The 27,890-nt window shown below is 36.5% G+C and overlaps 1 protein-coding gene across 3 annotated transcripts; it reads right to left on the reverse strand.

The window, feature by feature from the left end:
- Positions 1 to 555: 555 nt before the first annotated feature.
- On the reverse strand, positions 556 to 27,890 carry LOC111864325 (keratin, type I cytoskeletal 9). Of its 3 annotated transcripts, none has more exons than XM_023851499.2 (7): positions 27,018 to 27,890; positions 18,370 to 18,553; positions 14,414 to 14,502; positions 14,174 to 14,316; positions 10,683 to 10,929; positions 6,376 to 6,608; positions 556 to 5,146 (listed from the first exon to the last, which is right to left on the reverse strand). In XM_023851499.2, exons 1-7 carry the CDS (start codon positions 27,225 to 27,227, stop codon positions 4,846 to 4,848), a joined length of 1,407 nt encoding a protein of 468 aa, XP_023707267.1. In that variant the 5' UTR covers positions 27,228 to 27,890; the 3' UTR covers positions 556 to 4,845. The 3 variants fall into 3 exon arrangements, with proteins under 3 accessions (XP_023707267.1, XP_023707268.1, XP_023707269.1); XM_023851500.2 differs by having other exon boundaries at positions 10,683 to 10,908; positions 27,018 to 27,889; XM_023851501.2 differs by lacking the exon at positions 27,018 to 27,890 and adding an exon at positions 21,432 to 21,916.

Genomic DNA, 27,890 nt, shown 5'->3' on the forward strand with positions numbered 1-27,890 from the left:
CGATAATGTGGGACCCTCAGCTAAAACCCTATAGGCCTTCACGGCCCGTTACAGGGATAGCTTTACTTTTTTTTTACTTGTTCCATTATAGCACCACTTCAATTTTATTTACATATGATGCAATCAGTTTTAGCAGATACTGGTACCTTCTAGTACTATGCCAAGCAAAATAGATAGCTATCTTAACTCATAAGCAACACTAGCCAAGATCATGTAAAACTTCCTCTCTACACATTTTAGCAGAAAAGTCTGATGACAGTATGAGATTGATGCCAAAATATTTAACCTCTTGAATTATTACAAATAGTCATTCATTGAATGGGCTTGTAACATTTTTATATCTGCTTACTACTATGGAATGAAACCACTTATTCTTAAATTTATTCTAATAAGTTTACTGGTATAGCACACATGGAAAAATAGTTATGAATGAGAATAATTAATGTTCCATTAGTTTTCTTTTATTTTTCATCAAAGTTTACAAAATTTATACCTACCAAAATCATCTAGATAAAAAAAAAAAACAAATTGATGTTACAAATAACTGAAATGAAAGAACAAAAGGAAACAAATTTAATACAATATGAAGAAAAATACACACTGAAATACAAATGTGAACGACAGAAACATTTTGAGATAATTCCTGTTTATTTGTTTTTGCACAAGCTGCAACTGTGACACTGAATGTGTAATGCACGGCACACCCGAAGTTAGAAATATATAGTTCAGTAGATCAACTTTTTTGTGTTTTTTGGCTGCAAATCACAGTGAACAGTACAGAATTAGCCCTGATAAACCACGATTAAATTATTCTATCAGACTGGCTGTGCAAGTCATCAGATCTACTTGGCAATGGTTACTGAGCTTACCAAGCTAAATGGGCTCTTCTTAGTGTTACAAACTTCACAGTTGACAGCAACAAGTTTATCACTGGAGCTGCAATATTAACATATTTTCTACCTATTCTGAAGTGTCATGATCACCACAAGTGAGAGAGGAGCCAATTCAATGATATATCACCTACAGACAAACTGTACAAAACTTCATCTGTAACAAACTTCACAATAATTTTCTGAACAAGTACGTCAATTACATACACAATCAAATTCATAAATGTTCATCACTGTTGTGTACTGTCCAGTGTTGACAGAACTGTTTAGAACCAGTTAATAACTGATGAAGATATGGTAGGAACTACTGTTCACTGTTTCCAGCTTCCATTAAAGTTTTTTTTTTTCTAAGAGTTGCAGTAATTTCTAGTTCTTATTAGGGAATACTAGTTTCATTTACTGTACTTAGGAGTTTCTAGTTTCCAAGAGCAAGAACTGGTAGTAACAGATTTCAGGTTTTCTCTGTTATATATAAATGACAAAAGAATACTTATGTGTATACAATGATATTAAAACAAGATATTACTTGTAGAATAAAATTATATGGACATTAAGAAACTAGCAAGAAGTAGGCAGTAAGCAGATCCTACAAAGAGTACCATCTTCTGGGATGTAATGCTGTATAATCCAGTAGAAATCCACAGATATTTCAGAGCAACATACTGCCTCCATCTTCAGGATCAATGGTAAGCCAAGTGAGAAACCAACATGAAGACAGGCATATCTTTCTCTTAGGTCTGACTCTCCCATAACAACTGATTTTCTTTTCTGTCAGAACGTTGAATAAATTGTGCAATGAAGTCATCCATGTACAGCTTATGTGCATGTCCTTCCACATCTTCTGTCAACTGCCTTGCAGCTTAATGATGTGTTGGTGGTATGTCTGTGGCTACACATATCTTGTCCTTTCCTTAGTGGATGCCCACTTCATATGAGAAGCTAAACATGTCACATAATTTATATACTGATATTCTGTAATACATGTGTACCTTGGATATGTAATGTCTGAAAATTATCCTTTCCTTGAAAAGTATTGTAACTTCATTTGCAGCCAGATATTCAGAAGGGGTATAATATTCTATCTTTCAGCATCATCAAAAATATGTCTTAGTTTCCATAGCATGTTACAGTCCAGGTCATTATTACCAACGTCACTGTCATTGTTTGAAGAGTGATGAAATCTGTCATGTTCCACTGTTTTTCCATAAAATGAAAAGAACTGTTCAGCAGTCAACCATCAGGTTGCCAGTTGCATCATGTCCCATTTGAATAATAACTGCAGGGAACAGAAACATTTCAGATTCAGTGACATCAAGTACTAGAGATGACCCATCAAGGAAATCTAAGTACTGTTGCTTATATCAGTATCCTCCAGCAACAATGCAATAACATGCAAAAGACAACATTAAAACACTGTATGGGGTTGAGTATTTATATGGAGTGCAAAGTTCTGTCTTTTATCCGTCATATCATCAGTGAATTGATGGATATTGCTTGTTTGTTGCACCCCTTGTAGTATAAGTGGAATTAGAAACAACTCAGAACTGTCATCTGTGCTGTTGTCTTGAACAACACTAGCAGACTGGCCCATTGGTTGATAATGCTTGTACAATCCTTGAGAGAGTAGAAATGGAACTTGTTCTTTCATGTCATCTTCCTCCTTGTCAGTTTTCCTCAGTTGTCTTTGATTTGCTGCCAAGTATTAAATCTTGTTGTCATGTCATGTCCCTATGGTGTGAAACTAGAAACAAAACACTCAAAATGCATGTTAAGGAGACAGAAATAGAATATGCTGGCAGTGTTTGCTTCCTGTCTCATGAGACCATAATGGTTGAGTCTCATAAATGAGGTTTACTATATGATATGCCCACTCTTCCTGTTCTTAGAACACCAGAACCACTGTATAAAAGGACACAGTTATGTTTACGATCATTTGTTCTGACTGGACAGTGGTGACAAAGCAGAGTGGGAAGACTAGGGGTTATAATCCATGGCTGCACCATGTACATTTGTCATAAAAGTTTCTGGCACTTTTCAGAGCGAATTTTGTAATCGACACAGTCCGAAGGTAATGTAAACTAAGTGCATATATATGTATATACAGACTATTTCAAAATATCAAATACAGATAAATGGATTAATTCTTAATAGTCCAGTTTTTATTTGGAGCTCATAGCTCTAAATATGCAATAAATACAATTTACTTTTCTGAATCATTGCATTTTGGACATTAAAAACCTAGATCGTCAGATAGTATGCTGGGGGTTTAAATGCTGTCTCTTAACATTTTCACTGCATATTATTTTCCCACTATTTTCCTAAAATAATGCGATGTTATGTAAAAAATGTGGGAAAAATAAAAAAAAAATCAGTTTTCATAGCCAAGTGATTGAAGTCAAATAATGTAGCATTAAAGCAAAGATCGATTCTTGAAGTGAATTGAAGTTGAATATTGTACTATTTGACAATGCTTGTTCAAATTCAGCTGAATATCACAGCTATAGGTTTAAGGGTTAACATTACAACTGAAGGAAAAAAATATATATATCTTACCTAGAATGAAAACTGACTAATTTTTCCATAAAAGTGCACACTGATGTTACTTCCAACCAAATTTTGACATCTTTATGAATGTTTATCTAATGCCTCCAATAAAACCATCAGATGAAATTTAATGGAAACTATTGTTTATTTCCCAGTCCAAGCCTCATTTCAGTATGTAGCTTAAGAGCATTAGCAGTTCATGTTTCAGAATTACTCATTAGAGGAAGTTCAAGTAATACTAAATGGAGCTGAAATCTACAGGTCATGTCACAAAACTTAGCACTTGGTTTTCATATTTCATTTTTTGAATGACCAAAAACAGGCATGCATTGGTCACTAGTATATTTACTGTTTAACAATTTTAAATAAGTGCATCAAAATATTTCAACACTTTATTATTAGTCTGAGATACAAGCAGTTCACATCTGCCTCATAAGCACTGAACACCATACCAGAATCACATAATAATTATATTATAATAAATAACTGGATGAACAATGTAAAGTGCTGGAATCCCACACTCACCACCTGTCATTCTTATAACATTAGACTTTCTTGCCTTAATAGGAAAGTCTAATAACTGTTCTCATCATTCTTATCTCCAAGCCTACAGTTACCAAAATTACATGAGTCTACCTGGAATTTTAAGATGTAGTAATGCACACTCAGATACATTATACCATATGCAAGTTGAAAAGTATAAACAATTCCAGCGCTTGAATATGCACTTATGATTAGAATGACCTAAATAATCATTACAGTAAGTTATAAATATAACACCAAATTATTTCTATTTCTCCAGTATTTCAAATTAACAAAATGAACAAAACTCAACCTACCTTAAGTTTCAAGATACCCATTGATACAATACAATAATTTATAATGATGTAACTGACATAAAATATAAATGCTTCTATCAACTTTGGAATGTAAACAAAATATAAATTAATGTACTCTTAATGCATTAAGCATCATGTGAAAATCAACTGAAAATTCATTACATTGGATTTGTACATAAAAAATAAAATATTCGGCATGTATAAAAGTCTTTAAGATTCTGAATTAAGGTGTAACTTTATAATAACTGGTGTACAAGTTATCAAACAATTAAGTAAAATAGTATTTTATAGAAATTACATTAACATTCAAAAAGCATCGACTGGAATCACTATTCTACGCACTGTATTGCACATTACATTGCCTTTTAGAAAGCAAACAAGCCTGAACTTCATTACCTAGTCATACCACAGACCAAATAGGCCAAACAAGCAGAATGGGATAAATTAATACAATTCAAAGTACACATCAAATAAAAACATCCTGATGCTATGAAATATTAAATAAAACAATGTAAAAAAAAGTTCTTTTGGGCATGCTGCTATATGCAATAGCTGTAATATCACCATGGTAACTATTGTTTTCCTTCCCGGCTGCCTCTGCTTCCTCCACCACCACGATACTTCCTTCCACCTTCACCAACTTCATCCTTATTTCCACGGTAATAATGATTACCATTAAAATGACCACCACGGCGATGGGAGTTACCATGATTTCCATTGTTACTATTTGAAAATCCATACCCGCTTGATGTACCATTGCTGTGAAGGTTGGGAAGAGATGGGGCAGGACGACCCACCAGCTGTGTTTCTTTTTCTAGACGTCCAGCATTACCACCACCATTTGTACAGCGCCGATGTGACACAAACTCAATCCTTAAATATATGGAAAAATCAAACATCACATTCATAATATCACAATGAATAAAAGGTATGTGAACACATGAACAATGAATACAAGTGGTGTGTAATGTATGGGCAATGAACAAACTGAGTGTAAAATGTATCAGTTTGGGGTTAACACACAGTGAAATAATTTATACTTTTAGTTCCTTAATACAAACACCATGCATTCTGATCTTTAAATGTGAGGAGAAAAGTTTCAAAATATTCCTGTACATAGACTTCCACAGAATTAAATATTTCCTTTTGAGATGCACCCTTTGAAACCAACTGAAGACAAACACAGAGTACAAAGAAAACCCAGTGTTAAAGGTCCATGGGCAATTTGGAATCTACTGCCTTGCACCTTCATATACCTGTAAATTTACAAGCTGTCACAGGAAAATTTCCATTTAAATTTATTCACTGAAAGACAGACATAAAAGGCAGCAGGTTCCAATTTGTCCATGGATCTTGATGCATTTACCACCAAAAAAACGTATTGGAGCAAAGAAATTGGTACATTAAAAAAAAAAAACTTTCTGGATGGAACATAGCCTTCCAAGATGTAAATCCAGTAAAACAACAGATATAATATGAACAAAATCACAAAACACCAAGCCCAACAAAAACAAAATACTGATATTAACCTACAAAACCAGAAAGCAAAATAGGCCATGTTCACATAGAGCAGAAAAGAAACAAGCAAAATCACAAAATTATTCAGGGACACCCAAATAAAGATTACCTTCAAAACACAAAACACAATACAAAATATAGTGAAACAACACCCACGAAGAAACAACTACAATGAAAGTGGCATCTACCAAATGAAATGCTTAGACTACCTGCTCACATACAGAGGACAAAAGGCAGAACATTCTGCACCAGAAAATAGAATATACAAGCAATTAAAAATGACAACAGCAACTCAAAATACTCAAACCACATGTTAAACAGAGGATACAAATATGGAACCATAACTGAAAGGTTTCAGAGAGAACAATCATTTGAATGTGACTACACCATAAATCTGTCATTACTTACAGAATAATGAACACAGGCTATCAAGCTTAATTTTTTTCTGAAATTTAGTTGGAAATGAAAGACAAATTGACATTTATGCCAGCAGCATGGACGACTTCAGAATCTGTGTAATAAATTGTAGTTACTAATAACTAGTCTTAACAGTACTGTGCCATGTTGTAAATATGTCTCTTTACCCTCCTCTGTGTTGAGAATGCTGCCCATGATGCCAGTAGCTCTGTGTATGGAGTGGAGGAAACCTCTGCGACTGTGACTGTTGCTGATTGTGAGATCGATGATGACCATTACCACCACCTCCACCAGCATTACCTCCTCCACCCCCACGATGACTGTTATTTCCTCCTCCTAGCTGACGTCCACCTCCACTTCCACCTAGGTTCTTACTCAGGTTTGCTCGAATTGTCGCTAACTATAAAGAGAACTCAGATCAAGAGTATCAGTCGTGTTGTTCATTTCTGAAGTTTAACATGTCATTTTTATGTTGCAACATTTCTAAAGAAGACTGTGTAGCACCTCAGGCAATTTGGTGCCAATATCTCACACAAAGGTCCAGGTTCAAACCAAAACCAGTCCATGTGGACTGAAAATCCCTGTCTAGTGGTGGAACTCACATTTGAGGGCTCCTGGGTTTGAACCTCAACCCAGTAACGAGCTATTCTGACTGAAGATTTTCATGTTCTGGGTCCATCCAGGCAAATGCTGGGACGACACACATGACCTCCTTATTATTTAGTACAAATTAGTACGATATACTGATAGTTTGAACAATGGTACAACATAACAATGCTAGAAAAGGGAGGTGTCAATTTTTCAAGTATGAAACACACTTTACAATTTCACACAAAGCAATTAAAGAATCCTCCTTATTGATACTTACTATGCATGAAATATTAGACTGAGTTTTTGGTGGATCATCAGAGAGTGATGTGGCTGTTACACTGTTGGAAAATTGATAATTTCATTTTTAAAATACTTCTAGTATTTATATGCCAGACAGAAATTCAAACATTGTGGGCTAATAATTCTCTCATAAATTGGGGGAGGGGGGTTTGCATGGATGATGAAATAAAGAGACTGAAATTCTGAATACACAAACACACTTACTTACTCATGAAGCTGAGCCCTTCTGGAGGAGTGGCAAATTCTGCAGCTACTCAAGAATTTCCCAGAATTTTATGGAAACACGCACACATGCTTAATTAACATACACCTATTACTTGCATTATGAACTACCTTATTATTTTGGTTTATAAGCAATAATTTTATAATCTCCTGAACTTCATAGATAAAGCCTTGCACAATTTCATAGGAACTATCAAATGTGCTTTAAGTAATAAAATATTATTGAATATCTTGTAACATTCCTTTAGCATTTCACGATGTAAACCATGAATTATTCTATCAAAACTAAATTTATTACAGAATTTGAGGTATAGCTGGATAGTGGTTTAAGACAAAAAATAAAGTAGAAATAAAATCCCCCAATTCAAATTATAACACATACTCAAATTGGAACACTGTAAAACATGGAATTTCTCAGGATTCAATACTTGGTGCTCTGCTCTCTCACATATTTCATAATTTTCCAACATCCACCAACTCTTAACTGAAACCTGTACTTTTGATAATAATATGATTGTTGTTGTTGTTGTTGTTGTTGCTGTTGTTGTTGTTGTTGTTGTTACTATTAAAAATGCTCCAGAACATGACCGTTTATATGAGGGTGAGTCAATAAATAATTTACAAATGGATATAGAACTTAAATAAGAGTACTGATTTGAAAAATGCTTTTATTTCTCAACATAATCTCCCTGTACACTGAGGCACTTGTCCCATCGTTTCACAAGCCCCTGAAAACCAGCAGCATAAAATTCTTTGGGCTGCTGTTGGAACCAGGTGGTAAATTACCTTTCTACAATTCTGTTATCACTGTATGAGGCTAGCTGATTTCCATTTTCAAACTTTCTTAATGTATTAATGAAGGAATAACTCTATCAGCATAATAAATTGTGAATTATAATGTATTTAACAATCATCAATTTAAGGAGCAGTTACTGTCCCACTGTCCATAACCAAATACTAGCTCTCTGTTGAGTTGTTCTTTCAAAGCAACAGCATGGTCACAGCACTGCACTCATTTCCTTCCATTAACCATACTCCATTCCCACAACAGTATTTTAGTCATGATAGAATATCAATGTAGTCAATCAAACAAGCTTAAGATGGCTGCAAGATAAAGGATTTTTTTTTAATATTTTTCTGGTTGTGTAGTTTGTATTATAAACAGTCCATAATAAACTCAAGATTCAATACTTAATAGCATAAAAATACTGATGTGCCTCTTAAGAGTACACACGGTAAATAACAGTATTTCAAAGGTGAAACCATTATCATGCATAGTTACAAGAATAAACATTACTTCCACAATAATGAGGAAAGAAAAGCCCTGAATATGCTGTCTTTATAAGAAATTAACAGGAAACATAAACTTTGTTCTTTCATCTATGATTACTTATTACTCAGGTGCTTTTATGGCAATTCCTTTGTTGCAAGGTAATGTTTGACATTATTTAAGGATATAAAAATGTTAGTGATGTTGTGAAGGTTGTAATAATCCTTAACTCTGAAATAATGACAACCAAAATTGCAATACCATTGAACACAGAATTTTTCTTACATAAGGTTGCCTAATCAGTATGTATAACATACCCTCAACAACATTTCAACAAAATCTAGATGCTTCCACCTGTCCAGTAAAAAAAATGTAAGATACAAACAATGCTCTGTATATAATCTACCTAGCCATGGAGTACCTAGGTGAGATACAAGAAACGTTTTCACTGTTTCTCAGTAGTCGCCTTTGAGTCTGACACATTTCCTCTATTTCATGAGCAAAGGCAAAATGCCTACAATACAGAAGTCTCTGTCTCAGTCCTCAAACCCTTCTGAAACAGCACCTCTAGGTTTACACTGTCTGAAAACCAACATCAACACAACATTTACTTCAGGTTTCACAACAGGAAATAATCACTGGAGGCCACATCTGGGCTGTAGGATTGTTAGTTTAATTACTCAAAGCCACAGTTCCTTATGAGAGTGACTAATTTTTGTAACTCATGTAAAGGAGCATTGTCATGAAGAAGCAGGACACTCCCATGTCATTCTCTCATCAGTTTTCTTGATTGCCTCATTTAATTTCTGAAGCACAGTAGCACAGGCATTTGTAGTGAGTGCTGTCTTGTGTGACATAAGAGTCCATGCACTAAACTCCCTTCAAATCCTAGAACACCATGGCTATGATCTTTCCAGCAATTGGTGGGGTCCAGAACCTCTGGTGGGTGAATCACAATTATTATATAAATTTCTACTTTGTCTTAGACTCCTAGTGATGGATCCACTGGTAATGATTCTTAGGACAAATGTTTCTGGATCACCTTCACAAAATCCAAAAATCTCCCCTAAAAACTGAGTCCTGTACTGTTTCTGAAGTGGAGTCAAAATTCTTGGAACTCAACAAAAACTAACTTCCAAAAAGCCCAGCTGATTACGGAGCATAGCCAAGACTGATGGATCTGATGGATTACATTCTCAGACACTCAGAGACACTTTCATAATGCTCCCTTGCACTGTCAGGTCTTCTATTTTTGGCACAACTGCAGACTAGTCACTTCCACTGGCCTTCCAGGATTACAATCATCACTGATGGGTTCTCTATCCCACTTGAACTGCTGAGACAAATATTTCACTTGGTATTTCAAAGAAGCACTAGCATCACATATAGCTAAAATCCATTCATGGATAACTTTTGGTTCATTCCCTCTTTTTGTGAGGAATGTGATGATTCATTGATGTTCTAACCTCCAAAAATCAATGTTTGCACATGAGGTTAATTTACACTGTTGGAACATAACAAGTTTCAAATGGGATGAGCTGGAACTACACATACAACATGCAGATCCATGTCAAAGCAGGTAACAACAATCAATTATGCATTATATCCCAGAAGAGAGAACTGTTCAGGTTAGTCCTTCTGTCATTGAGATACAATGCTAACATCTGGTCTAAGTAGATTATATACCTAGGGTCCCTCATATTTCCTGAAAACCCATTTAGTAGTATCCTGCCATCTACCCCTAGGTCTCTCAACAGGTCTCTTCCCTTCAAATTTCACACCTGAAATGTTCCAAACATTTCTTGTTTCACCTAAATGCTATGTGAGGATGACATTGAAATGAACCTTGCAAAAATGCCTGAGAGGATGTAAACTGGATCAGGCTGCCTTGAGACAGAATTCTATGGCAGGAATACATGTCATTAGTGATGAAATTTTGGGTCCCATAACAAGAGGAAATTTTAAGGCCACAATGCCCTGTTTGGACAAAAGAACAAGGACTATATTTTCTATGGTCCTTGATACATATCATGTATAAATAATCTGACAAGCAATATTTTAGAAGCAAAATATACACTCAGTTACACTTACTTCTCTCCTGTTTTCTTCATTTTCTCGACGAAGACGCCTTATAATTTTCTCTGCCTCTTCAAGTTTCACAGCTAACATCTGTTCATCCAGTACTTCTTGGGAGATGGTATCCCCTTCATTTGTAAATGTACCAGTCTGATTCTGAGCATCCAATTTCATTCTTGGTGTTATTTTACTCCCAACTGCTTCCAATTCTTGTCTTCTACATTCAAGTCTCTCCAGCTTCCTACACAGCAACACATAGATACTGAAACCAGAGAAGAGACAATTATGATGCGATGATGCTCCCCCGTCCCCCATGCCATATACATACTGGGAGACAGCATCATTGCACCACTTTACTCTGGTCTCAGTGTAACACAAGAAATGATATCAGTTTTAAAACCATGTCTCTATATATGTTACCCAATAAATGAAAACCATCCTTTATAAGGTAGGCCACGCCACAGCTCAAGCGGTTAGTCACTGGCTTTCCACTGCGGCGGTCCGGGTTCGATTCCAGGTCTGGTCAAGTGGGATTTGTGGCAGACAAAGTGGCGCTGGGGCAGGTTTTCTCTGAGTACTTCGGTTTCCCCTGCCAATCTTCATTCCACCAATTGCTCCACAATCACCCTCATCTACCTTCTGGGGCTGGTACAATAGGCCAGAAGTGGCCGCAGTACAAGGGACTTAGTCCCAACCCACTAGCAATAAAAAAAAATCCTTTACAAGGATGCATCCAACACTAAAAAGAACTTTCGTCTTATGCACCTTTACTTAGACAGGTGCCACCTGTATGAAGTCAAATTTCCTGTTTTTGTTTTCTCACACTGGACTGTAGTATAGTTATGTTCCTTGTATAAGATGACGGTCAAAATGAATCCAGTTTATTCCTTTGGATATAATTTATATTCACTTTAACAATAATGTATTCCTATTTTAGATTATCAGCTGTGCCCTGTTCACTAAATGTAACAGCCTTCCCTCACTGTTGTTGAATTTTTAGTCCAGTATACTATAAAGAATATAAACAGTGCAATTATTTCTGCAGTACTGTGATGGTATGAAGTGTCTGAAGCTGGAGAATGGCTAAAGGTGATTTTATGATGGGAACCACAGAGCAATGCTCCATGTGTATGCAAGGGGCAATGCCACTGCAATAAATTTTCAAATTCAGTTATGTACTTTGACCTCTTAATGCAAGACGAACTTTGGAATTCAAGTTGACAATATGATTCAAGGGGCTTCTTATGGTTGTATACTGACCACGTACTTGGCCTGAGTTGCTTACACTGTCTTGTTACACAGTACAACAATGTCATCAAAGAAGTAACTGTCTAGTCTTAACACTGGATAGGCCACTGAGTTTGGTTGTGCCTGATCAATGCTCTTTCTTCCAGCATGAGTCTGACAGTGTTCTTCAGTTGATAATCCTCAGCTTAATTTTTTCCAGTTTCCAAATTCCAGATAACACTCTGTGCACGCGTGCATATGCATGTGCATGTGTGCGCATGGGGGGGGCATATATGTGTGGAGGGCAAGAAGGAAAGACTTATAAGAACTGAGGAGTTGAGGACTTGCTTAGGCAGAAGCTACCCTCCTTATTCATACTGTCATGTGTTCAATAATCAGATACAGGGTTTGGATCTGTAATTAGATTAACTGAAATCTTGAAACTCATAACTACAAGTAACTACAGCACTATCACCAATTCACATACACCACAGTTCACTACAGCAAGCATTAAGTCTTCTCAGTCTGCCACGTCTTCACTGACTGTCACCTGGTAACACTCCCAACACTGTAGATTCCTCAGCTTGTGTGTTCCATGGCTCCAGGCCTCATTGGCTGGCACATGTCCCAGGACTAAGTAGGCATTACTTGGTTACTGTCTCCTAACAATGGCTATTCCTCATGCCCTTGTGGCTCATAAACTACACTCAATCACCATCTCAAGGCTGTACTGCTCTGATACTGGCCTCAAAGCAAGAGCCCAGGATCCCCTTTCTCAGACTGACTGTCTCAGGCTGCCTGCCTCCAAACAAGGCTCAATTGCTAACCACGGGCTTTGGTTCTCCAGATATAACCTTGGTGGCGGACCACACAGAAAACACTCCTTCCAACAGTTCTTCTATTGTTATGTATAATGCATGGCTGTGGTCATGTAACATTTACTGAGCAACTGCCTAGCAACAGACATGTTTGGAAAGCTGTTGCCTATCAACAGCTGTCTATGCTGGCTTCATAATTCTGGTTTTCAGCAGAAATGCCACAATATTATTGGGATGGAGCTCAATCTCAATCACCTCTATACTAATATGATCCATATAGCTGGGTTTGGTGGAGACAATGCTGGCTTAACAAAGCCGGATGCTATGTCCCAAGCTGATATAATGCTTAGTTACTGTTCTCTTGTATCCCATTGGTTCACCCTGTTAGTCAGATACAGCCAGTGGGGACTGATGAGTTGACTTACAAGTTCCCTGCTGTTCCAATATAATTAATGTGTTGACATTAATCATCATAGCTTACATCAAATGTTTCAATTTAATGAAATTTCTGATACAACAAAGAAATTAAATTATCCTAAATTTTGGTTTGCAAGTGGTAATACTTCAATTTTAGGAAAAAATATGACATAAACCCATACCATCCAGCAAAATGTACACTTCAAAAATTACTATAGTTCTGGAACTATAGTGACTAGTAAGGTGATTTTAGCATATATACATTTTAATATGCCCTTTACTACAGGAATTGCAGAAATATAGAAACAATTATACATACAAAATTTCAAGTCATATTTCTTTTTAAAAGCAGAAAACTGTAATGTTTTCAGTATAAATCGATCTCACTCTCTCATTCACACATACCACAGGTATTCCAAATTACAGAGGGTCAGAATTAGGAATGTTCGGTGTTCAACAATTCTACGTATCTAGAACTATTGGTTGATAAAGACCTTAAATTAGTAATTCAGAATGTGTCTGAAAGATGCTGGAATCTATTGCTAAAACAGAACAGAAGCATGGAACATGTTTTAATCAAATCAACAGCCAACTGCATGGAAATGCAAATCATACTAAAACCTATATATGCAGATACCTACATCACAACAACCATATATGATTTACAGACCTACCAATCCCTCCCACTGACAAATTATAAAATACTTTGACAATACAATGGATGGGGCCATTTCAAAGCTCAAGCAGTTAGTTGCTGGCTTCCCACCATGGTGGCCTGGGTTCGATCCTTGGTCTGGTCAAGTGGGATTTGTGGTGGACAAAGTGGCACTGAGGCGGGTTTTCTCCAAGTACTTCGGTTTCCCCTGCCAATCTTCATTCCACCAAATTCTCCATCACCATAATCACCCAGGGCAGGTACAATAGGCCAATCATTGGCCGCCATGCCGAGTGGAGTCAGTTGGAGTCCACCCTCCATTAAGCGAATACAATGGATAATGCTACTTAGCACATTCATTATGGAGATAAAAATTAGCATAACAGTACTTTTTCTGCTCTTCAACAATTCCAGTGAGATATACATTCTTGGTCTTGGCCTCCTGAAGAGCTCCCTTTAGTTCTAAAATTTCTTTTTCCAAGATTTCAACTTGTAGTGAAGTCATATTCAACTGCTTTGGACTCAATATTACCTGCAGACAAAAAAAGAAAAAGAGTCTTCTGTAATTATACTGACACTACAAGTTACAACAATTATACAAAACTGTTTACATATTTTACTTCTATTACCTTTGGTTTACTATCATCTTCAGGGGAGGAAGGTGATGGGCTACTCTGAATAAACCCACTCTTGGTAAACACAAGCTGGAATTGCAGATCTAAAATTACAAGTGTCTAAATTAGTTTAGTTATGTTCTTACAAAGAGAGGAAGGAGACATACTGCTGTATATGGTCATGAGACTGTACTCTTACTCTGAGAGATTTGCGTAAATTAGAAGTGTTTAAAAACCAAAGAAAATATTTGCATCCAAGAGAGATGAAGTTAGGAATGGATGATATACAGTACAAAATGTAAGGATGTTATAAATGGATGAGAATATTAAGAAACAAAAAACAAGTGACAAACTCCGAAATCAGAACATTAAGGCAAGATCTCAAAACGGAAACACTTCCAAAGAACTTGGTCAAATTATAAATACTGTGGTATGGAAGAGACTAAATAAACAACCCTTTGGGAGAACATGACTTAGGTGCATACATAAAGAGAGGCAAGATATGCTTAAAAATTAGAGCAGTTAAGAGTGGGCAGACACGCAAGAAGAATGCTTTAGAATTGTACAAGACTTCATCATACAATAACTTACCCTGATGGATATATCTACTGATGACTGATTACATACGCAGTAATTAAAAAATCCTTCAGCCAGCAAAACATGTAAATACATTAATGTTCAATTGATGACATTTGCTGAGTTATATTTCATCACTTTTTAAGATAATTTATTTATATTTAATATCTTTACATTGTTTTTTTTAGAAGTATTAACAAAGAAAGATTCCAAAGTTATTATCTCTTTTTGTCTGGAATTTTACATTACATTTAAAACAAAATACTGATCATGTAGTGAAGACTTGCACACAGCTTTAGGTATTTCTTTACACGAGTGACCTCAGTGGTGGATTGAGATTAATTTTTCATGCAGAGGCTAAATAAATAGACAATTGGGTCTGACATTTATAATCTTTTAAGCTCAAAGTCGCCTCCTCCAGCTCAGTAGGGTTCAGATCAGAAAAATCTGGACCCAGACTACTGGACTTCCACAACAACTCCACATGTCCAGAAAATGGTTCGTCAACCATGTATCCCCTCACATGGAGAGTGGGGATGAGTACCATCATTCTGAAACAACATGCCCTACCAAACACTAAGAGCTGTATCCATCAATAAAATTGAAAATATTCTTTCAAGGATATCAGCATTCTGAATTCCATTGTGTTGATTCACTAACACACATGGCATAATTAGGAAACTGTCAATAATCTGGGCCCAAACATTGATGCTAAATGTTTGTTGAAATAAATAACACTGAACAGCACACCAATTCTGCAGTGCTCATATTAGACTGATTGAACCAAGGTTGGCAATCTATAAAAATGGTGTTTATTATATGGGTATTAAAGCATTTAATCATCTACCTCCCTACATAAAGGAATTATCAGAGGATAGGATCCAATTTAAAAATGTCCTAAAAATTATCTTTTATTGAATTCCTTTTATTCATTGAAGGAGTTCTTTGATGGTGAAATTTGGTGTTAAGGATGACATTGACGCTTTCACCCTATGGATGGATCTATGGAATTGGAATTTTACCTGATATATAGAATGAATTAGATGAATATAATTTTATGTTTTGATGAAATATTACTATAAATTTTATATTATATAATGAATTTTTATAACTTTGACTCATGCCTTAGCATACAGCTTGTTTATATTGTATCTGGTTTACTGTTATCAATTGTTGTATTGGAATATTGTCTTATCTCACATAATTTTGTCAATTTTATTAATGAAGTGAACCAGAATTAGAATTTTGATATTTATTGTATCCGATGTAAATTTGTTTATGTATGTCCGCTTTATGCTTTATAATTGTTTGCATGTATGTTTGTTTTGTTTTTGACATGTTTCAATTAATTATTGTAACTTAAATTTTGATCTTGTGACTCATTCTATATCCTATGGCTTGTATTATGCCTGTATCAGGATCAATTAGAAAGTGAAATAAATGAATGAATGAATGAATGAATGAATGAACTATTTCCTTCATTCTTTGCGAATTTTATCCACAGTACACAGAAGAACATGACAGGTTCATCTACAGTTTTGTGCAGAAGCTACTGGCAGAACATGAGGCGAGAATTATTGTCCCTGGTTGCAGTTTTTGTACAAACTGTACACTAAAATGAAAAAGACACAACTGTTCCTCGTGCAGTGTATGTCAAACTGGACTCTTGAGAGAGATCTGTTTCATATGCAACCTGACAAGCACTATTTGATGCCTTAATACACACAGCATCTAACACTTCTTCTTCATTCTACATAATGCAACTGCAATGATCAATATCCTGAAGGCATGAATGCACCTATGTCTTTCATTCCCCTGATGGAGGTTTAGTATTTTCATGACAAATGTCATACATGAAATGCTTAATGGCATACGCTCAACCAGTAAATTGTGCCACTTGGTTCACTGTTATCACTGCTTTGTCATCAGAGAATGCAGTATGAGCCGTATCTTGTGACATTATGATGGCTCCAATATATTAATATTAAAAATAATAATTAAACATCTGAAATTCCATAACTCTGAAACACAGATGAACTGGATAACTGTTTAAGATTTGAGGCTTTCACGGCGGTGACTATGAAGAAAGCAGTCTTCTGGGATTTGGCACCGTGTATATGTGGTGTTAACCGACGTTTCGGACCGTTTCTTACGGTGTTGTCGCTTGCAGATTTCTTATACTTTTTCTTCTACCCTGAAGATGGGGGCGATACGTTCCTCCGAAACGTCGGTTAACACCACATATACACGGTGCCAAATCCCAGAAGACTGCTTTCTTCTGGATAACTGTTTGTTTACATTTCCTGCTCTAAATTATCTTAACAACCTCCTAAAGCCTGGTCATAGGACTTAAATCACCATGTATAATGAGCAACTTAGCACAGGTATTCCTTGTTTTATAAACACTCTACCTACAAATTTTCATCACAACAAAGCATATTAATTCCTATATATTTTTCAACTAACAAACTTAATTTCTGCTACAACACACAACTGATGTTAATACAACGTTTTTTGCAAAGGTGGAGAACTCTATGCATAACACATGGGGAGGAGGTGAAAAGCAGACACACCCACACATCTCCCACCCTCTCAATCTGCCCTGACGCCTCAATGTGATCGCACAGAATCAGATATGCTCTTGATGCTTGCATTCTGTCAATAAATATCTGCGCTATATGTGCAGATCATGGCTCTCAAACAAGTGAAAGTGGTTGCAAGAAGTGCTGCTGATAAGCCAAAGGAAGTAAGAAAATTAAGAAGTTTGGCTACAAGCTGCATTGTTGCATTGCATCAGCTATGATACAGAAAACTAATACAGTTTTATTTGCAATAATAAATATCACAAACATGCAATACTGTCATTATTTTAATGCTTATTTACAATTAAAATATAAGTTAAAAATATTGGGGGATTTTTTCCTAAGACTCATGAATGAGCCAGTGACTTTTACTACAATATGAAGCAATGGGAATATCATTTTCGATTCATGAATTTTCACTTACAAGCACTTTCTGTGGAACAAATTATCTTTGTAAATCAAGAGATACCTGTAATTTATATAGCTCACAGATTTCATTGTTAGAGTCATTGGTTTATTTCATCATGGCTCCGGATATATACTCATTCACTCATCACTGGTGAGTTACTGGAGACTAGTATATTTTTAACTCTCAGCATAAGTATATGGGCTAGTGGATTTTGATCAGTTACTAGCTGTTTCAAGCAGTATTTCTGGAGGTGTGCTTTTAATGGTGTGTCAACTACTGAGCATATACACTATCAAATGGAAAATGACACTTGAACTGTAGAGATGTTAGAGAAAGCTGTCTTTGATCAGTCTAGAGGAAATGAGTCATATGTAGTTACAATATGATATCACCAGGGTGTTTACCTCTATTCCTTTGCCGTAATTGTTCTACTTCTTGGTGAAGACTGGTCAACATGAGTTTGTGTTGGTCTTGCAGGAATCTGATGTTCTGCTCAAGTTGAGTAATTCGCAAAAGGGGATCCACTGGTGCCACTACAAGACCTTCCGACCTCCCCACTGCAGCCATATCAGGACCCTTCTTGTTAACCTAAAGACATGCAGCAATTCATATGTAATTCAAGGTTTATGAAGACCATAACATTAAGAGTTTCAGCAGAAGTACCCCAGCCCATATTTTCTCAGCCTTTCTCTGTTTGTGCAACCCTTTCAGCCTAAGCAATTCCAAAGAACTCCAACAGAATTAAAATCAATGGACATTAGTAAGATCTGTAGGATTTGAAGTTTTCACAATGGTTGGTATGAAGAGTACTATCTTCTGTGATATAACGCCATGTAGTCTGTTGAAAGCCAACCAATATTTCGGAGGAACATATCTCCATCTTCAGTGTGGAATAAGCCAAGCAAGATACCAGCATGAAAATAGGTGGGAAGCTGAGTAATCAGATTATATACAAGTAAGAAGCAAGAAAGTAATGAAAGAGTGGTCCTCAGTTCCCATTGGCTCACCGTGGGACAGACTGGAACCACCGGGTTCTCCTTCTGTTCTTGTCTAAACTGTTTCACTCAGTGGTCATGTGAGAGCCCAGCGGTTTCATTCTGTCCCACAGCCAGCCAACAGAAACTGAGGCCCACTCTTCCATTTTCTCCTGCTTCCTGTACAGTCCAAAATTTCTAACCAGCCAATTACTCGGCGTGCCACCTACTTTCATGCAGGCATTTTTCTGGGCTTATTCTACCCTGAAGATGGAGACAATATGTATTTCTGAAATGTCAGTTAGCTTTCAATGGACTACACAGCATGATATCCCAAAAGATAGTACTCTTTGTTAAAAAGGTTTGCTGGGTTTTTTTGGGGGGGGGATACAAACAATATAACTACAATAAACGAAACATTCTAGAACAAACTGATTCTTTTAAGTGTCCATAATAAGCATTCAAAATTCTTGTTCCACAGTTTCCTGAACAGAAATGGAGCTTCAACAATTAATTTGTAGGTACGTAACTTTATATTCAGTTTCAAAACAGCACAGGTTCCTTTCCTGCAGAATTCACAGAGAAGCAAACAACACATACGATGTGCTTAATTTAACAAGTACCTAACACAGCGTCTTAGATACTCTACATCCACATTCATGCCATATTACACACAAATATTCCTAGGACATGTGAATTTTAAAAATGTGAATTTATTTTCATACTGTCAACTAATTTCGACTGATTTCAGTTACTACAACTCACTTTAATACGAGCTGCTTGCCAGCTGATCAGGTGTGGCGATCAAAGGTGGAGCAGAGTACTGTATGAGTGGTGGGAGGGGAAATTCAAGGGGTGAAGGAGAAATTGCTGCATCCATGCAAACCTTTCCTGCACATCTGCTATTACATGAGAAACCAAAGCCTAGCAGACAACTGCAGTTGGATTAGAGAAGTCATGACTAGCACATCCATCAAATATCTCTAGTGAATTGTGGTCCTCAACTTCATGACCATAAATGTGAAACTCAATACTGCTGATTTCTTCAACCAATTCAACCCCCTTCTGTACCATAACAATCACCTGCTTCATTATCATCTTCAACTATCTATCCATACAACTCAGTGACTCATGCATCAGATTACTTTAGCAATTCATCTACCATATGAGTCAGTGTTAATTCTCATTGTTTTTCATCATTAATACAAAGTGTTTCTGTCAGATGAAAACTATTTTAAAAAAAGAACTCCGTGTCCTGTAGTCCACAAGCGAACTATTCAGACCGAGCAACCGCCACTTGTCAGCGAAGTTAGTGCCAACTTTTGTGGATATGTGGTCAGCGCAATGCATTCCCACAGCCATTAATCTAGGTTTTCCAGACCGGAGCCGTTATTTTCTTGAAATAGCTCCTCAATTATCCTCACAAGGCTGAGTGGACCCCGTTCCAGACCCACTTCTCAGAAAATCTGGAAGCGCCGGGAATCGAACCCGGGACCTCTGGATCTTTAGGTTTAAAATATATAGTTTTAATGTGTTCCTTAGTGTTTGAGAGAGAGAGAGAGAGAGAGAGAAACGTACACCAATGTGTCTCAGAACAACTGGACAAGTGAGTCTGACATAGTGGTGCGTGTTTTCTATGCACAAGGACATAATGCAATCCAATTTCTTAGCAATGTCTAGCATTCGCTTTTTAAAGTAAATAACTGGGAACATAATTTAACCATATTGAAATGACAAATATTTTAAAATAAGAAAAAAGTTATACAGTACTGCATAAGATAATCAGTGTAAGTAACAACAAGAACATTCTTATACTTTGTGTAGCAGACCTCAGACACTTCTATTGATTCTGACGGGGAAATTATGTCTGATTATACAGTTTCACCTTCTGTAACTTTCTACTGAACACAACTGTCTCATGAATGGATGAGTACCTGTACCTTAAATGGACTCCAAATTCAAGAATTGTTTTTAAACCTTACATAAATTTTTGCATTTAGCAATCTTATAGCTTTTAATCTGGAAAAAAAGATGTCATCAGAGATGTTACAAAGAATGATGACAGGGAGATATATCTTCTATGTATTCTGGTAAAACAGTATCAATATTGTATCAAGAATTAATGAAAATATTGGATTTCAATTAAAATATAAAGCATATCTTTATATCAACCTGATATTCCCTAATTCTTATTAACACATTTACTTCACTTTCTGTGTTTTATCAGAGACTAAATGTTCCTGCATGGCATACCATTCTGTAGCATCAGAAGAAAAGCCCTTCACATACCACAAATCATGACAAGTTTTTCCACTCTTAAATCCCTATTGTCTATAACACACCAAATCTCAATTACATACACATCTCAGTATCCTCTAATACATGTATTTTCTTGACCGACGGTTCACTGTACTTGCAAAGTACCTGACATACATAGCACTGATCCCTACAATGACAGTGCATAAAACAGCTGCACCTATACTACAACTCACTTGAGAGAAAGGTACAGTTGGAATCTTGACTAAAACTTTGGATGCCATGATATTAGATTTGTTTCCAGATGACAGTGAAAATTGAAGTGGTAGACTGAAGTGCTGTGTCAGCTTAGTCACTTTCTAACACTGGCAATGAGCACACCACACCTCCAAGCTTATTTAAGGATGACTCACAACAACATTCAGGCCAAGTGCAATTCTTTCTAGCCACCTTTAATACAGACGGTCTTATGACCTTCACAAATGACACATGTATAATACTGTACTTGGGGAAAAAAAACACTTCAAAACCTGATGCCAATCCTGGACTGTCTAACAGAAATAAATACACATTGGTATATATTTATGGTTTTTTAAATGCAATCATTATAAACTACAAAGCATTTAGATTGTAAATATTATGCAGTTTCTCTCAAACAGAACCAGCTTGCTCTAAATATTCATTATAATGGCTCCCATAAGTCTGTACACCACTGAAGAGACCCAAGTATTGATTATTTGGAATCTACAAGGTAGAATCATATACTACCACCAGATAGCAGTTCACACAGTATATTTTGAGTGATCACTTTCACATGCAGGTTTAATAACCTTGTCACAATTTAATTTATAAATCACAAGTTACAATATGCAGAAATAAAAATATATGTGCTTCAGAATGCAAGGAAATATTCTGAAAATTGTGTGTTGAAATATCACAAATGTGCATACAGTGTTCTAGTGTTAATGTTAGGCAGTTTCACATGTACTGAGCATGCAATTAATGCATTACAATGCATAATAATAACTGTATAGACTAACAGGAAATGCATAGAGTTAAATTCTAGTGATTCAGTTTGGGATTAACACATGAATATAGTCATTTATGGCATTTGATACAATTAAAAAAGTTGAGGATTTATAATATTATAGTTACGTATATACAATACAAACCCTGTGTTTCAAGCATTACAGCTAAGTTCACAAGGGATAGGAGTAACAGTCCAGTTTTTTCTGGCCTGTTACTTTGATGCTATTTTGGTAAGGTTTGAAACACAGGATTTGTACTGTAAGTATTTAACCTGAATATTACAATTTATCAACTTTTAATTGCATCACCAAGCTTAGATGCCCATTTTTGTGTGTTGAGTCCTAACTGAATTTATCAGAGTTTAACTCTATAAATTTTCTGCCAGTACATTCTAAAAGGTTCTGATAATGGTGTATAACACAGGGAATTACTGTGTTTTTGGACTCTGTCCATCATCCAGTATTCCAAAAAACACTAGAGAAAATAACATTTTGGAAAGTGGATCAGTTTCCTGTTATCTCCCTTAAACAAAGCCTGGTCTCAGGTATTTACATAGCTGTAGTTACTATATTTACATGGGTTGACCAGTGATTGAGGTTAACTCTTTCTAAGGGACCCAACATAGTACATGTCTCCCCCTCGCCTGAGGACGGAAACAGATCCAGTTTCCCAAATGTTGTTTCTTCTAGTTTTGTGGAATATCAGACAATGAACAATATAAAAAAACAGCAATTCTGAGCATTTCCTGTCAGCATATACAGTTTTTGTTTTTTGTGTGATGTTTCAATTTGTCTCCAAAAAATGTGTTTACTGCCCCTCAAACTACTCTCCTTCCACCCTCATACGGGAATCCCATCTCCTACATATCACAGACACTCACAAAGACACATCTGTTTTTGTAAATAATTGCAGTACTGCCATGCAAAATGATGAAATCAGAATCCTGTCTTAATTTCAGGAATAAAAACAAGTAACACAAAGGTACATCTGGTGAATGTGATGCATGAACAACAATATAAATCCGCAGTTCTTTGTATGGTTGGTCAAAAAATCTGAATCCACGTGCAGATGTGTTAGGGATAATACCATGAATCAATACACAGCCCAAGTAAGCAAAGATGTCTTAACAAATATGCCTAAGGACACCATAAAGATATATGGGTGCAAGGAGCTGAAGTTCTATGCACTTTTAATTTTGGAACTACTTAAACGGAAGTGAATCCATGGATTTTGTTCAGATCAGTGTGAGTAAAATCAACAGCAGTGGGGTTTAAGCCTTAACAGAGTGACATTCCTCAGAAGACATTTTATTCCACTTAAATATTCTGCTGCAAGATCATCATTTATGCCCACAATTTTCATCATTTCAAACCCTTCCCCAGCCATTGCAACTAAACACAAAATATATGATTTCATATATTTGTTCTACTTGCAAATTTATAATAGGTGTATCACACTTTATGAATTCCAAAGGCAGACAATCAAGAATACCACACATAATGACGATGCAGACATACTTATAACCTACAGCGACTAGATGGACAACTGAGAGGTTGGAGTTTGAGTCCCGGTAGGGTCAAGCATTTTCTCTTCTCCATGTCATCCAGACCAGCTCTGGGGTTCACCCAACCTCCTATCCAACAGGTACCAGGGGGCTCTTTCCCCAGGGGTAAAGCTGCCAAGATGTGAAGCTAATCACTCACCTCCAACTAGTGCCATGGCCAAGAAAATGTGGATCTATACACCCATTCCCTCGTATGCAATCATGGTATAGTGCTTAATTAGTTAAGGACAGGGATCTTCCTTTTACACATTAACACTTGTCCAGCTAGTGCAGAATTCCAACTTTTTATGGAATCCTAAAGTTTATCAACCACATTCATAAAGCATATCACTGAACCCTATCCTGTGACAGTTCAGTCCAGTCCACACCTTTCAATCCTATTGCTCTAAGGCAAATTTTAATATTACCATCATAATTACACTTACTTCTCCCAAGTGGTCTCTTCCCTTAAAGTTTTCCAGACAAAATGTATGCACTTCTTGCTCTCCAGTGTGTTCTATATGTCCTGCCCTTTTTATCAAATATGTACTGGCAATATGCAATAAAGTAAGACATCATACAGCATCAGCATAGAAAAATGCAGTCCCGTTACTTTCTTATCATCTTCCATACAATTGAAATAAATTTGAATAATTAAAAAAAGTCATACTTTCAGTTCAGTTACCTTTTCTAATGCATTCTGCCACTTCCCGGTATTAGAACTTTAACATTCCTCACTGAATTCTATCATGGGCAAGCTCAATTCAATCCATTCCACTACATCCCATCCCTGTAATATCCATCAACCTTTCTGTGTTAATCTGAAAGTTTCATTTCTTAAAACTGTCCACTGAGCATATTATGAAAAACTGAAAGCCTCAATATCACTGTCTTCAGCCCAGTTTTCTAAAGCAGAAATTTTCCAATAAGTCTGTATGAATTAATTTATCTGCTTATGAATATTAATTCATGGCTGTCTTCTTGACTGAGGCCCTCTATTTGGTTATGATAAAATTAACTGTACTGTGACATGACGGCTGTAAGCTTGAAGAGGGGAACAAGATGTGGAGGCCATTGCTAGGCAACGGTATGATAAATACAAGTCTACAGCAACGAATCAACACACAACTAGGGAACTACTGGAAGTAGTGTTTTCTTCTGTGTGGTCTGCACCAAGGCCATATAGCAATAAAGTGTATACATGTCCAAATTTTCAAAACGTCTATCTAACGGAAATATTTTCTTTCTGGGGCATACATAATATAACATAAGTATTGAACATCTTTGAGACATTCTTGTATCTCAAAACTGTACACATATAGGAATTTTTTTTAAGAAATGACAAATGTGTGCAAATAAAATGAAAAAAAAAATAGTTCCATAATCAATTAAAATATCTAGTTCCCTATTAAGTGAGAGTGCAGTTGGTACAGTGACTGGCTACGGACTGGACAGCCAAGGGGTCAGAGTTCAAGTCCCTGTAGGGGCATGATTTTTCTCTTCCCCACACCGTCCAGACTAGTTCTGGGGGCGACCCAGCTCAAGTGGGTACCAGGGGCTCTTTACAGGGGGGGTAAAGCGACCAGGGCATTAAGCTGACGACTCACCTCCAACTAGTGCTGCGGTCAAGAACACATGGATCTGTACATCCACTCACCCATATGCCTTCACTGCATAGTGCTTAATTAGATAAGCACTGGGAAACTTTACCTTTACCTATTAAATAGCGCTTTTTGAATGAAAGGGTATTTCAATATGATAGTTTATTTGTAACGTGAGAGTCTGTTCAATTTTATATGCTGATACATTTTATTGCACCACACTGGTTCAATTCTCACATATATTTTTGGCACAGAAACATTCTATTCTGGGGTATCATTAAACACTATAACAAACACTCACATTGGGAGCAGCCCATTGTCAGTTCTCCAAATACAGTTTGTTACACAAATCAGTTAGCGGCCTCCGTAGTCTGAAGGTAACGTTCCCACCTCATGACTCGTGGTACGCGGGTTCAAATACCCGCCGGAGGTCATCAAATTTTTAAGGGCGGAAAAATTCAGGGAACAAGTCCTCCGGGAGGGACTTTAAGCTGTGTGTCCTGTGTCATAACTTTACGGCACGTAAAACAACCTCATATCCCCAAAGGGGATCACTGAGCCAAATTCCAGGACGTTTCCCGGCCAGCAATAGTCTCTAAGGCCTCTGATAGATGGGGGAAGCATTACAGACACCGCTAAGCAAGTGGCCGAACTCGCTTGCTCGGCAGGACTGATGGTACGCACCATTTATCGGTAGTGTATAGAGACTGGTAGAATATCATAGAGGGAAGCACAATAGATCAAACTGGTCGCGGTGCATGGGGAAACCCACCCTCTCTAAATAACTAACTAACTACACAAATCAGTTGATATCCTTCATGTCTAGAAACGTATGGATAAATTCAAGTCTGAGTAATGCTGCTCATGAAATAGTTTGCTGTAGGACTAATAAGCTGTGACCTTTAAAGGTATGAGTACGAGAAATTCTGCAAGGAACTTACTTTTCTAAATCATAGTCTTTCATCTCGGACAGAATCAGAGATCACTTGCTGATTATGTCTAAGTGTGTTTTGTACACGTTTACAATATTAAAGAGGCAGAACTACGTTTAACACAAACCGCACTGAAAACCATGAACTATAACCAGTCGTTAAACATACTTTTATTTTCTGGGCATCTGTACAATGCAGCAACCAACTGTACTAGTTCACTTCAAACTGTCGGCATTAGTAGCCATAAATAATAACAAAATTTAATGACAGTTTGTGACAGAGTTATGGTTAAAGTTGAATACATCAGACTAATCCATTTTAGGTCTGTAAACAACCAAAATTTGGAGAAATGCTCATGGACACCATACTGTATAAGTAATTCATTATCTGTAATTACTAGACCTAACTGAAAGTATTAATAGGTTCATTGGAGAGATGACAAACTGTGCAGGTCATTTGATTTTGAGATAATGTGAAAATATTTCACACCCTTATCTGTTCTAATCAAGAATATGTGGATCTATACATGCAGTCTCACACACGCCTTCATAGCATAGTGCTTAATTAGTTAAGCACAGGGATGACTTTACCTTTTCTATATCCATTCTGGATGCTGTGAATTTATACCTGGATAAAATATGCAAAAATGAAATATGGATGATGATAACCCTAATTATGTAGAGGTCAGCATATCTAAATAGTTAATGAGATTCTTACCCTTCCATTCATTTTGTTCCTTTGGAAAGACAAATCATTTTCATTAACATTGGAAAGTGGTCTTGGATACAGACCAATTTCTAGTTTTCCTCCTCTACTCCACTGTGGATATTGAGACGTTAGTGGTGGCAACACTACTCCTTTACTGTGTGGAGATTCTTGTGAAGTCCCAGGCAGAACTGTCACTGATCGTGAATCCGATGGTCTCATGTCGTTGTAATGATATTACTTCATCAAGCAGTTGCAAGTCACTTTGCCTTTTTAATATGAGTTATACACGTATATATGCACTTACATATTCAGCGATTAATCTTAAATAACACTACTTCAGAATTTTTAATGATTACGGTAACTGCAGAATTTCCGAGCATTGCTGAGGTCACACTTCGGTAAAGTTGTTACTGATACCTACAAACCGTCTACTATAATATATTTTTAAATTACTCTTCTTTGTGCAGAAATCTAACTTCAAATATAACCAGAACAAGCATGCTTTCGGTCTACGAGATATGCCGGTTAGCCCACATTGCTAATTCTGTTCTGTCAAAAGTCAAACAGGCCACTTTCTCTTGGCCGGTTAAGAAATATGGGTTATGGCCCTAACATATCCCATTCAAAGGAGCGGATTAAACTTGCCCTACTAACTGCATTCTTTACACAACCTTCTCACCCTTTCCTACCTTACTGCTGATCTGCTAATACTGAACACACATGCTCTTATTGCTAACAAAATATTTATGGTGGGCGGGGCAACAAGGACAATATACAACCATTCGCGATTGAGCGTACTTCAGTACTTCACTAAATAACATTTCTGAAAAAAAAATTGTATAATACTTTTACTTGTGGTAAGACCTGATTTGTTAGACTCGA

Source organism: Cryptotermes secundus, unplaced genomic scaffold (assembly GCF_002891405.2).
Source record: "Cryptotermes secundus unplaced genomic scaffold, Csec_1.0 scaffold216, whole genome shotgun sequence".
NCBI lineage: Eukaryota > Metazoa > Arthropoda > Insecta > Blattodea > Kalotermitidae > Cryptotermes > Cryptotermes secundus.

What these genes read in the sequence shown, in the direction of transcription:
- LOC111864325 (XM_023851499.2), bottom strand. Translation starts at nt 27,227, where the DNA reads ATGAGACCATCGGATTCACGATCAGTGACAGTTCTGCCTGGGACTTCA. An exon ending in GGAACAAAATGAATGGAAGG is followed by an intron (nt 18,554 to 27,017) that starts GTAAGAATCTCA and finishes GCATGTCTTTAG; the next exon opens with GTTAACAAGAAGGGTCCTGA. An exon ending in ATGAAGAAAACAGGAGAGAA is followed by an intron (nt 6,609 to 10,682) that starts GTAAGTGTAACT and finishes TTCTCTTTATAG; the next exon opens with TTAGCGACAATTCGAGCAAA.